Consider the following 13,240-nt stretch of genomic DNA (forward strand, 5'->3'; position numbering starts at 1 on the left):
GGGAGGCAGCCCTCATCCATGGGAGGAACAAAATAAGTTATATATGAATTATAAAAGTAATGTGTGATCCCCATAGTCACAGATGAATGGAATGAACCAGAAAAGAAACAGAACCATCTTCCTTCGTCATAAACATCTCTACATGAATTGAAAAAGATCAAGAAAGGTCCAAGGGATCTAGTTATTACCATCTCATTAGAAATACAGAAAATCAGATATTTTAACTGTCTCACAGAAAATTAATTGTAGGCAACTTTAAAGATGAGACATAAAATTATAAAGGTTTTAGATGAAAATCGTATAGCGAGATTTGATAATCTGGTGAGAAGCCATAAGGGAAGTTATTGAAAAGTGAAATTCCTCAAATATTGCTTGAACTGCCTAAAAGGAATAAATAGTAGGGTTGTCAAAGTGCACACGAGCAGCGGAATAAAAGAAAGTGTTTGCGAAACCTCGGAAACATTGAGTGAAACAAGAGGATGAAAAGGGAGTGCTCAAGCACAGGATGATGCCCACATCATCCTTACACACCCATGAATAGTCTTGTGCAGAGCAAGGACGCTGCAGTCGCTCTTACACACCCGTGAATAGTCTTGTGCAGAGCAAGGACGCTACTGCTTACAAGGTAAGCAGAGCTGGCCCTTTTGATGGCGGGCCGACAACCCTGCCCCTTCACCGCTCTGACGGTTCCCCTGCGGCGAAATGTCCATCTCATCTCTGACCAGACCTAAAAGAGCAACCACAACAAACAATATTTTTGAGTGCAACAAGGGTCTATTGTGTGTGCGCGTGCGCGCGCGCGCGCGTGTGTGTGTGTGTGTGTGTGTGTGTGTGTGTGTGTGTGTGTGTATGTGTGTGTGTGTAAGTGAGAGAACCACTGGGGACTAATAGAAACGTAGTGCATGCTCTTTGCTGAGAGGAGTTCTGTGTTTCCATCAGCGGGGGTCTGCTTAGGCCTTCCTGAACAGGGTAAAGTTAAGTCAAAACACCTCAACTCTGGAGAAAATCAAGGCCCTACATCCATGTAGTCTTTCCAGTGCTTGGAAATAGCGCTATCCTCCAGGACTCCGCCAGGGGGCAGAAGAGATCATATTATGTGGGGATTTTTTTTTTCCTTTTTTTCTTTTTTTTAAAAAAATCTCCTTTTCTCCCAAGCTGTGCTCCCCCTGATGAAACTGAATCCTCCAGCTGTGGTGTCCCGGCCCCGCCTCCCTCAGCGCCCCTGCTCTGCCCTGCCCTGAGCAGCCAGCCGCGCCGCCCACAGTCCCTGACTACTCTGTAGGTCACCAGCCCTGAAGATGAAGGTTTGGCTGCTGCTGGGACTTCTGTTGGTACACGAAGCGCTGCAAGATGGTGAGTGACTGGGCCGGGAAGCATCCGGCCTCTGCCCGCTTCGCTCAGGACCCACAGTCCCCGAAATTCCCGTAGCAACTTTTCAAACTTTTGGCCTAAGGAATCTGCTCTGGCGTGGTCACCATTCAGTGCACCTGGCCGCTCCTAGTCCTCCTGGTCCAAGTTCTTCCACCCCCACCCCCTGGAGAGCCCTCTGGGAAGGTGGTGGTTAACTTTGACCCTCAGGACTTCTCTAGACTTACCAGAAAACCCATCATTCCCCAGCCAGCGGCTGGTCCATCCCCCTGTGTCAACGTGTCCTTCTGGTGACGGTGGATCGCTGCCACCTTCCTTCAGCGCGCATCGCCGCCCCTTACTTCTGCTACTTAAGCAAAGCGATTCTTGTGGAAAAACTCCGTGTCCTCCTTCCCGCTTGCAGTCCTGTTTCGTTTGGTTTGTTTTTGTTTCTTGTATACCAACCTGAGCTAAATCCTGCAAGGTCTTTAACAACAACAACAAAATTCTGCGCTAAACCCCAAAACAAACAAACAAAAAAACTAAGCTAAAGAAAAATTTTCAAAACTACACCGCAGTTATATTTCTCGTATAATTGGAAGGATGGGTGAAAAAAAACCCTACATTTTTGTACCACATAAGAGGGCTTTGCATCACTTAATTCTTTGAATTACATTTATTATGTATGTGAGTGTGTATGTTTGGGTGTGCGCACTCACGCTACAGCAGACGTGGAGATCAAAAGAAAACCTTCAGGAGTGGGTTCCCTCTGCACTGTGTGACTTGCAGGGATTGAATTCACGTTGTCAGACTCGGAGGCGTGTATTTTTACTCCATGAGCTATTTCACCAACCACTGTATTCTCTCTCTCTCTCTCTCTCTCTCTCTCTCTCTCTCTCTCTCTCTGTCTCTCTCTCTGTCTCTCTCTCTGTCTCTCTGTCTCTCTCTCTGTCTCTCTCTCTCTCTCTCTCTCTCTCTCTCTCTCTCTCTCTCTGTCTCTCTCTCTGTCTCTCTCTCTCTCTGGTTTTTTAAGACAGGGTTTCTCTGTAGTTTTGGCGCCTGTCCTGGAACTAGCTCTTGTAGACCAGGCTGGCCTCAAACTCACAGAGATCCTCCTGCCTCTGCCTCCCAAGTGCTGGGATTAAAGGTGTGCACCACCACTGCCTGGTACTGCATCATCTTTTAAAAACGTTTTTAAGATAAGTACCTGCCCTTGGTCCATCTGGTTGTGTAGACGTCTGACCACAGGGTCAGACTTTATTGTTACATATATGTTCACGTGTATGTGTGCATATTGTTTTTATATAAAGATGACATATATGCATTTGGGAGCAAGCCACAGAGAAAGAGGCACCCACGAGGCAGATATCTGTCTTAACCAGTGACATTGGCCTTGCCCAGTTCTAAAGTGATCGCATTGTGAGAAATCATGTTATTTCTCTTCATGAGTTGACCCATTGCATGGAAACGGTGACTAAGTCGGCCAAAGGCTCCAGCTAGTGAGCCATTGCTTGCAGTACCTGCTCTCCAGCATTTTTGTGTAATGTTGCACTGCCATGTTCACACTTCAAAGGATAAAATCAAGACCATCATCCACATATGTATATTTAATGGCTGGAGCAAGTGCTGAGGTACTCAGATTGATTCCTTACTGTGGTTTTATTTACCTACACAAGTCCCTTTATCCAAAACAGTCTTCAGTTCAACATAGCTTATTCACCAAGACTTGAGAGGGAAAACCAGACCTCCAAAAAGATAAGGAGAATGAGACAGTGACCATGCCCTCTAGCAAAGACAAGTGTATCACTTGCCTGTGTCAGTTTGATCTTTGGAAGAAGACAGTAGGTCGGAAACCTGTATAGAAATAAATAAACAAGGGCTGGAGAGATGGCTCAGCCATTAAGAGCATTGCCTGCTCTTCCAAAGGTCCTGAGTTCAATTCCCAGCAACCACATGGTGGCTCACAACCATCTGTAATGAGGTCTGGTGCCCTCTTCTGGCCTGCAGACAAACACGCAGACAGAATATTGTATATCTAATAAATAAATAAATATTTTAAAAAAGAAAAGAAATAAATAAACAATCATAAAACACATCTTTAATTACAAATGCAATTAAAAGATATTTCAACATATTCAGGATCTTGGTCTATGTGTTTGATAGATAAAACTATCTTCCCTACTTAAATACAGACAAGATGTTAGCCTGAGGGTAAGAGAGAGAGAGCACATACAAAGTCCAGAAGGAGGGTGATTTTCCGTGAGCGAGGCTGTAAGCTCCATTCTTCCTGGTCTTCATAATCAAAGGGAGGGGACAGAGAATAATGACAGGTGAAGAAGGAATTTCAGGAACTGATGGACGTCGTGGGTCTCATTAACTAGAACATATTGGCTTCTTAGAGCTGCTGTGACAAAGGACAAGATGACAATCTCTCTCAAAAAATCATGGGAACAGAAGTATTTAAGGCCAGCATTTTTCTTCCCAGATTTTTGGAATGTTTGCATAAGCATCATCAAATTTCTTGGATGTGGTGCCGGGGTCTAAGCAGGAAGCTCACTTATGTTGTGTGAATCTCCTGTATATACATAATCCGAAGGTGGTTTTAGACAATATTTTAGACAACATTCTGCTTCTGCAATGTCACATGAGGTTGGGTGTGGCATTTCCCACTTGTGGGATCATGTCAGTACTCACAGTGTTTTGGATTTGAAAGCTTTTTTTTCTCAGATTAGGGATATTCAACATACACTAGGAATAAGGTGTCTTAAAGCAATGGATATCTATTCTCTTACAGTTCTGGAGGTCAAAAAAACTAAAATCAAGATGTCATTAGGCCCTTGCTTCCTCGGAGTCTCTTGGAAGAACCCTACAGCCTCTTGCTAGTTTTTGGAAGTGTCTTACAATCCTTGGCATCCCTTGGTGTCCTAGCTTGTTTTTATGTCAATGTGACACAAACTAGTGTTATTTAAGAGGAGGGAACCTCAATTGAGAAAATGCCTCCATAAGATGCAACTGATTTAATTACTGACTGATGTGGGAGGGCTTAGCTCATTGTGGGCGTGGCCACTCCTGGTCTCTTGGTATTTGATTTTATCAGAAGACAAGCTGAACAAGTCAGCAAGCAGCTCTCCTCCGTAACCTTTGATTCAGCTTTTGTCTCTGGGTTTCTGCCCTGCTTGAGTTCCTGCCCTGCCCCCACCCAGTGATGGACTGTTATCTGGAAGTCTAAGTAAAGTAGAACCTTTCTTTCCCAAGTTGCTTTTGCTCATGGTGTTTCATGCCAGCAATAGTAACCCTGACCAAGACAGACATTGGCACCAGGATTGTAGGGTAATTGCTGTGAACGACTTGACCATGTTGTGCTTGAGGGTTTGTTTGTTTGTTTGTTTTTTTGGTGGGGGGGGGGTGTAGAAGGACTTCGGCACTTTGGGCTAGAGAAGCCATTCTCAGAAGAGTTTTGAGAGCTCAGAGTGCTGTTTCGTTGGATCTTGGACCATAACGCTGGGAGCGGTGCCGAAGATGGGGAGACCTGGCTTACAAAAAGTCCAAAGAGAAGTTTAAAGATTGCCAGGGCCATTGTTCTTTTGAATAAAGAATCTGTGGTTCTGGTAAGCTGGGGCTGAGGAATAAGCTGTGATTGTGAGAGACCAGCATCTCTGAGGTAAAATCGTTGTTTGATTTGCACAGTGGAGGCTGGTCAGCTGGAGCTGAGAAATCAGTGATGATTAAGAAGATACCAGCATCATTAGTATCTATCTCTGTGTTCCAGTGGCAGCCAAGGTTGTACTTAGTGCTGGCAGCTGAACTTGGTAGGGTAGGAGTCACCCAGGTGGTACCAATTTTGAAGGCACGAAGGCGTCACGGAGAGCAGCTGAGACTTGGCACTGTGAGGCGGGGCTGGAGCCCATGAAGAGAGCCCCAGAGAAGCTACCCGTGAAAGTGCAGCCCAGTTTCAGCAGGAGACCCCCAAAGTTTGGAGACAAGAGTATCATACCAAGGACAGCAGCAGCTACGGAATGTGTGCCTGAGTTCAGGCGACTGTGTGCTGTAGAAATTTCTTTAGAGGAGCTTGGGAGCTTGGGAGTGGATCGCAGGCATTGGACACTGATTTATTTGCACTGTTGGAGTTTGGCTTGGCTTTGTTCAGACCGTTACTCTGCCCTGGTTCTTCCCTCATGAAGTAAGAAAGTATTTAACTTATTTTTTATTTTACAGGAGCCTGCAGTTGAGAGACTGAACTTTTAAATAGATTTTAGAGCTTTATAGCGATTCATATTTAAAGAGAAAGAGGTAGCGAGAGACTGAACTTTTAAAGTATTTGAATTTTTTTTCTTTTTTCTTTTCTTTTTTTTTTTTTGAATTTTCGAGACAGGGTTTCTCCGTAGCTTTTGGTTCCTGTCCTGGAACTAGCTCTTGTAGACCAGGCTGGCCTCGAACTCACAGAGATCCACCTGCCTCTGCCTCCCAAGTGCTGGGATTAAAGGCCAAGTATTTGAATTTGTAAAGGCTGTGGGACCTTTAAATTTATAATATGTTTTATATTGTGAAATTTATTAATATGAGATTAATTGAGAATGAACAAAAATAGAGTATTTATTGTTAAATAGTGTTATATTGGTGTGTCAGCTTGACAAGGGGTCAATTGTCCTGGCTAATTTTGATGTCAACTTGACACAAGCTAGTGTCATCTAAGAGGAGGGAACCTTAATGGATAAAATGCCTCCAAAACACCCTTCCTCCCCAAGTTGTTTTTGGTCATGTTGTTTCAGCACAGTGATTAAAAACTATAATGCAGACATTTGGCTTAAGTGGCATGACCCCAGTCCCTGCTTTTGCTGTCACATGTCTTTCTGTCTTCTGTGTGTCTCTCCACATGACATTTTTCTTTCTATGGGACTCTTCTTCTGAGGACATCTGTCCTCATCGCAACAGGATCACATCTAGAAAGACAATCATTTGCAGGTTCCCAGGACTTCAACATAGCTCCTTGAGGAACACAATTCAACAAATATCCCAGGTTGGGACCTGAGAGGGGATTGAGGGTGTTTGTCAGATAAAGAGTTAGAAGCTTGCCTGAGATAAAGAGGCGACACCTACAGGTCCCACAAACAAGAGCTAAGTCTACACAAGAGCTTCTTATACTTCCTAGTGTGGCTGAAGCGCCCTAAAATGTGACACAGCAGAAGGCAACCCCTTGTAGAGCATGGGAGGACAATGCTTTCTTTCAGGTTAGATGAAGAGCACTGAATGGTTCTGAGTAGAGAAGAGATCATGATGTCACCTACATTTTAGAAGTTAAAGGCACCAGAGTGGAAGTCAAGCAGCTACTAAGGGAGACATTAATAGGTGAAAACAGGTTGGTCAGGAGTGGGGACAGTAGATGGAGGGAAAGATGGTTTTCAGTGTCTACTGTGAAGATAAAACCAGAAGGATTTGCTGCAGGAGTCAACGTGGTGAGGGGAACGGGGGTGGGGGGTGGGGGGGGTGGAGTATAGCAAGAGTGACGGATTTGTCTGGAACTGCCAGGTGGAGGAAGTCCCTGTCGAGGGATAAAGGGAATTCTGGAGAAGGAGCAGGTCTGAGTGGCATCCATAGTTCAGTTTGGGATCATTAAATTTAAGATGCCTGCTAGTTAGTGTTCCAAGTGAAAGGCTGAGTAATAAACAGAATGTTTGGAGCAGAAATTTCAAGGCAAGGGCAGGAGCAGGGCAGTGTTCAACACATTGGAGCCTCAGGAGATGCGTGCCTAAACCCTGGGGCTCAGCTCAGGCCTGAGAAGAAGAAAAGGAAGAGGAGACTATAGAGTTGTTAGGGACTAGGGGAAGACCCAAGACAGGGCAATGCCGTGGGTCAAGGCTAAGAGAATAAAAGTTTTGAAGAAACCATCAACTATGCTAATCTCTGAGTGAAAGGAGAGGCGATGATGTGAGCCAAAGAAAGCTCTGGACTTGGAGACATAGGATCTAGCTCTTTCCCTATCTTCTTGATGACTTGTGTTGAGCTACATGAAATCTGGAAATTAATAAAAATAGACTGCCTTAGGGCTCATAGGGGCTCACAGAGACCAAAGCCACGATCTCAGAGCCTGCATGGGTCTGTGTTAGGTCCTCAGCATATACATTATGGTTGTGTAGCTTGGTGTTCTTATGGGACTCCTAACAGTGGGAGTCAGGGTGTCTCTGACTCTTTCCCCAGATCTTGGGACCCTTTTCCTCCTCCTCCTGTGTTGCCTCTCCCAGCCTTGATAGGAGGCTTTGTGTCTATTCTTAATGTAATTTGTTATGCCACGTTCAGTTGTTATGTTATCCTTGGGAAGTCTGCTCTTTTCTGAAGGGAACTGGAGGAGGAGTAGATGTGGGGGAGAGAGGAGGTTGTTGGGGGGTAGAGACAGGGAGGAGTAGAGGGAAAGGAAACTGTGGTAGGGATGTATGAGAGATAGATGATAGATAGGTAGAGAGAGAGATACATACATACATACACACATACATAGACAGACGGCTTTGCCTCCACCGCCAGTTCATATCGAGTTCATGCAACAGCCACAAAATTGAACCACTTAGTGGACAGTTAATGGGGATTCAGACACTGTTCTCAGCACTTAAACTATGTTAACTCAATCACCACAAAATTCCATGAGACAGGGACTAGAACGATAACTGAGCAGTAGAAAATTTGATGCTCTTGCAAGAGAACCTGAGTTCAGATCACAGCATGCACGTGATGACTATCAGCCTTCTGTACCTCCAGTTTCAGGTTATCCCATCCCCTCTTCTAGCCTCCACAGGCACCAGGCACGGGTGCAGTGCACTTACCTACAAACAGGCAAGTCACTTGTGCACATAGAATCAAAGCAAGTGTTTTTAAGTCCATGGATGGCTATTACCATCATTCTCATACTACACATAAGGAAGCTAAGACCCAGCTTAGACTTCCCAGGGCTGGTCAGCTAGTACGTAGCAAACAGGGGTCAGAAGTCAGTAATATTCATGGCCTGAAAATTTCACCACCTATTTCTCTATACAATGTATTCCAAAATGCAATGGTGAAGAATTCCATTTTACTTACTTACAATATAAACTCTTAACATCTTTAAAGCGTTTGGAAAACAACTAATTTACATAGTTCATCAGAAGTCATATTGTTTTTTTCTCTTAGAGATTATAATATAATTACAATATTTAGCCCTTCCCTTTTCTCACTTCCAAACCTCCCATTTACATCTCCTTTCTCTCTTTCAAATTCATGGCCTCACTTTCAGAAAGTCCTCTCCCACAGCTGTATCATGTAGAGAATCGCCCATGTTTTCTCCTAGCAGGTTCAGGGTTTCAGGCTCCATGTTTAGGTGTTAGATCCATTTAGAATTCATTTTAGTGCAAGATGATAGATATATGTTTAATGTGGACATCCAGTATTCCCAAGGCCATCTGTTAAAGAAGATGCTTTCTTTTTCCAGCATTTATTTTGGCATCTTTGTCAAATACATCCTAAGAGCATGGGATGTCTTTCTATTTTCTAGTGTCTTTCTGTATCTTTCTGTGCAGAGGCTTAAGGTTTTCATTGTATAAGTCCTTTATTTCCTTGTTAGTTTTTTTTCCTAAGAATTTTCTTTGAGGCTTCTCTTAATTCAGAGTGTTTCTAAGATCTCCTCCGTGTGTTTGTTGGTGGTGGGTAGAGAAGCTATTGATTTGCGAAAGCTGATTTTGGATCCTGCCATGTTTTTCAATTTGTTTATTATTTCTAGGAGTTTTCTGGTAGAATTTTTGTCATCTTTGATGTATAGCATCATGTCATCTGCAAACAGGGATAATTTGACTTCTTTAACTATTTGTATCCTTTTAATTTCCTTCTTTTGACTCCTTACTCCAGCTAGTGTTTATAATACCGAAAAGAAGTGGGGATAGTTTTGTTCCTACCTTCACTGGAATTGTGTCAAGCTTTTTTCCATTTAGGGTTATGTTGGCTGTGGGCTTCTCGTATTTTGCTTTTACTGTGTTGAGGTATGTTCCCTGTCACCCTACATTCTAGGATATTTCAGCATGAAACCACATGGACTTTGTAAAAAGCTTCTTCTGCGCCTATTGTCATGATTTTTGTTTTAAGTCTATTTTAAGTTTGATTTTTTTTAAGTCCCTTTATGTGGCTTATGACATTTAATTGACTTGTCTATGTTGACCCACCCCTGAATTTCAGGGAGAAAGCCAACTTGGTCAAGGTGGATAACCTTTTTGATGGATATCTGTATTCTGTTTGTAAATCTTTATTGAATATTTTTGAGTCTACGTTTATCAGAACTGTTGACCTGTAGTTTTCTTTTCTTGTCCTATTTACCTGGTGTGAGTATTGAAGTGATGTTGGCCTCATGGGAGTTTAGGAGTGCTCCTTTTGTTTCTTCTTCTTCTTCTTCTTCTTCTTCTTCTTCTTCTTCTTCTTCTTCTTCTTCTTCTTCTTCTTCTTCTTCTTCTTCTCCTTCTCCTTCTCCTTCTCCTTCTCCTTCTCCTTCTTCCTCTTCCTCTTCCTCTTCTTCTTGCTTCTGCTTCTGCTTCTGCTTCTGCTTGTTTCTGCTTCTGCTTCTGCTTTAATAAAGGAGGCTTGATCTTCTTTGAATGTTTGACAGAATTCTTCTGTGAACCCATAAAGCAATGGGATTTTTACCTGGTAGACTTTTCATTACTATTTTTTTTTTAGACTTCTGCGTAGTTTAATTTTGGTGGTTTGGCTGTGTAGCACAATTAATAAAAACCCAGAGACAGAAATTGGAGTTCAACCTAGAGGTCAGAAAAGCAAAACAGTCGGCCAGTGGATCTTACCTATACCTCAGTCCTAAATGGTCATCCTGCCTCCAGGAATCTCAGAATGAGACTGTGTGTGAGAGCTGTCTTCTCCTGCCTTATATTCCTCCATAGGGCTGGGATTAAAGGTGTGCACTACTACCCGCTGGTTTCTATGGCAAACTAGTGTGGCTACTGGGGTGTGTCACAACTGCCTGGTCTGTAAGGCTGATCAGGCAAGCTTTATTTATTAAAATACAAATGATATACCACTGTGTGATTGATTGTAGAAATTCATCCATTTCTCATAGGTTTTTCAGCTAAATGGCATAATAGGTTTTTGAAATACTCCCATATAATCAGAATTTTTTTGGTGTCTGTTGAAATGTTTCCCTGTTCACTTCTGATTTTTTTTAATATGGGTTTTTGCTTTCTTTTTTTTTGTTAGTTGGGCCAAGGAACTGTCAATTTGGTTTACTGTCTCAAAAAAAAAATCTGTAGTGATATTTTGTTTGTGTTTTAACAAATAAAGCTTGCCTAAGAATCAGAGTGCAGAGCTAAACCACTAGAGGCCAGGCAGTGGTGGCACACACCTTTAATCTCAGGACTTGGGGGACAGACAGATCTCTGTTAGTTCAAGCCCACCTGAGCTACCCGAAATTGATCCAGTCTAAAAGAGAAACAGAGTTCACACAAAGGTGATCCCAGAACTTGGGATCCCATGCCTTTAATCCCAGCACTAGGGAGGTGGAGACAAGAGTGATATGGCTGGACAGGGAGAGGAATATAAGGTGGGAGGGGACAGGAGCTCAGGGCTATCTGAGGAGGTAGTCTGAGGACAGGATCACTCCTTTGTTCTGAGCATTGGTGGAGGTAAGAACTCACTAGTGGCTGGCCACTCTGCTTCTCTGATCTTCGGTATTAACCCTATACCTGACTTTGGGTTTTTTATTAGTAATACCAATTAGAATTCATGCTACAAGAACCAGTTTCTAAATTTGTCAGTTCTTCGTATTTTTTTTTTTGTTTCTATTGCATTGATTTATGCTCTGAATTTTACTATTTCTTGCCATCATCTGGGCTTGGAGTTGGTTCCTTCTTCTTTTTCCAACTTCTTGAATTGCATCACGAAGCTGTTTATTAGTGCTCTTTCTTCCCTTTTTTAATGTAGCCTCTTAGATCTGTCAATTTCCTGCATAGGACTGCTCTCAATGTATTCCAGAGGTTTTATTGTATTATGTGTCCTTTTCATTTAGTTATGGGAATATTTTTAACTTCTTTTGTGATTTTTGACCAATTCATCATTCAGTGATGAGTTGTTTAATCTCCATGAGTATGTGCGTTTGCTAGAGGTTTGTTCACTGTCAGTTTTAAGTTTTCTTTACTGCATTGTGAGCAGATAGGATATAAATTTTAGTTTATATTTTGCTGTTTTGAATAATATCTTTGAAACTGCAATATATTTCTTTTAAGTTGTCTTAAAATTATAGAATGGATGAAGAAAAATAATTGCTTTATGGCTTATGATTATGGATGAAAGGGATTTGGGCATAAAGCAAGGGGAAGCAGTGACATCATATGCTGTGGGCTTCTTCTACTCAGGGAGTGCAATTCATTGCTTCCCTCTCACGCCTTTGCAGTTGCTGGTCAACACCCCCCAAAGAACAAGCGTCCAAAGGAACAAGGAGAAAACAGGATAAAACCTACCAACAAAAAGGCCAAACCCAAGGTTCCAAAAATAAAGGACAGGGACTCAGCTGACTCCACACCAAAGAGCCAGTCCATCATGATGCAAGCAATGGATAACGGTCGCTTCCAGAAACCTGGTGCGGTGATGAGTCTGACCGCAGGGCAAACTGTAGAGCTCCGCTGTAAAGGGAGCAGGGTGGAGTGGAGTTACCCCGCCTATCTGGACACCTTCAAGGACTCCCGTCTCAGGTAAGCAATGCTGTCTTTTTTTTCAAGGGCCAAGGGTTTGATTCTTCTTCCATCACTCGACTTACCTCTGACATCCACCGTCCCACTCCACATGACTATAAAATAGAGTGAGCATCTCAGTATCACTTCTAAGTGACCACCTTGTGAGATAGAGGATGAACAATAGGGTAATGCTCTGGTTTTATTTTTTAAAGAAAATACATTTTTTTCTATTTTATTGAAAATAGACTCTTTTCCCACATACTATGACCAGATTACAGTTTCTCCTCCCTCAACTCCTCCCAGCTCCTCCTCTACCTCCCCTCCTTTTTAAATACACTCTCCTTCTGTCTTTATTATATTAATAACAGGTTTCTAAGAGTTAGTAATCAAATATATCAAAATAAAGTGTAGTAAGATAAATGGAAAAACTGTTACTTTGGAGTTGGAAAAGACAAGTCAACAGATAGAAAAGAGCCCGAGAGAAGGCACAAGAACCAGACATCCACTCTTCCACAGACCAGGAATTTCATAAAACCACTGAACCGAAAGCCATGATGTATGCACAGAGGACCTGGTGCAGACCTGCGCAGGCCCTGTGCATGCTGCTTCAGTCTTGAGTTCATATGAGCTTTCCTCGTGCTGATTTAGACGGCCTTGTTCTCCTGGTGTCCTCTATACCCTTTGGCTCTTACATTTTTTTCTGCCTCCTCTTCCTTCGGGTTCCCTGAACTTCGAAGGGAGGAATTTAATGGAGACATCCCATTTAGGGCTGAGTGTTCCAAAGTCTGTCTTTCTGTTCTGGTTTTATAAGAGCAGATTTGGGTTGATATTTTGCTGATTTTGAATAAGATCTTTGAAGCTGAAATACATTGTTTTTAAGCTATTGTCTTTAAAGAATAGATGAAGAAAACTGCTTTATGATTATGGCAGAAATTAGTGAAATTCTTCCCACAGTTAAAAAAATTGCCACTCATTCCTCAACTTTATAGTAAACCATATGACAAAAATAAATAGAAAAATAACCTTTGTAGGAAAACCTAATGCACAGAAATGAATAATAATTCATTTAGTGAAAAAGTAATATATTCAATGTTTTATGTTCTTTTAAACAACCATAAGGAAAACCAAAATGGCCAAGTCGGTTCCTATGGGCAAACTGCCTTGATTGACTAATTTTAATTACTTTAAAACCTTTCAGCTGTATG

At 42.4% G+C, this 13,240-nt stretch overlaps 1 protein-coding gene across 1 annotated transcript in view; it reads left to right on the top strand.

Annotated features, from left to right (window-relative positions):
- The first annotated feature begins 1,180 nt into the window (after positions 1-1,180).
- The window catches only part of Pdgfrl (platelet derived growth factor receptor like), a 54,113-nt gene continuing 42,053 nt past the window's right edge, over positions 1,181-13,240 (top strand). Inside the window, exons 1-2 of the mRNA XM_075986581.1 lie at positions 1,181-1,353; positions 11,756-12,053. Of these exons, the coding sequence (XP_075842696.1) occupies positions 1,299-1,353; positions 11,756-12,053 (353 nt within the window). The 5' untranslated portion in view covers positions 1,181-1,298. The remainder of the gene's footprint in view (positions 1,354-11,755; positions 12,054-13,240) is intronic.

The sequence above is a fragment of the Microtus pennsylvanicus genome, chromosome 9, assembly GCF_037038515.1.
Source record: "Microtus pennsylvanicus isolate mMicPen1 chromosome 9, mMicPen1.hap1, whole genome shotgun sequence".
NCBI classification, from domain to species: domain Eukaryota; kingdom Metazoa; phylum Chordata; class Mammalia; order Rodentia; family Cricetidae; genus Microtus; species Microtus pennsylvanicus.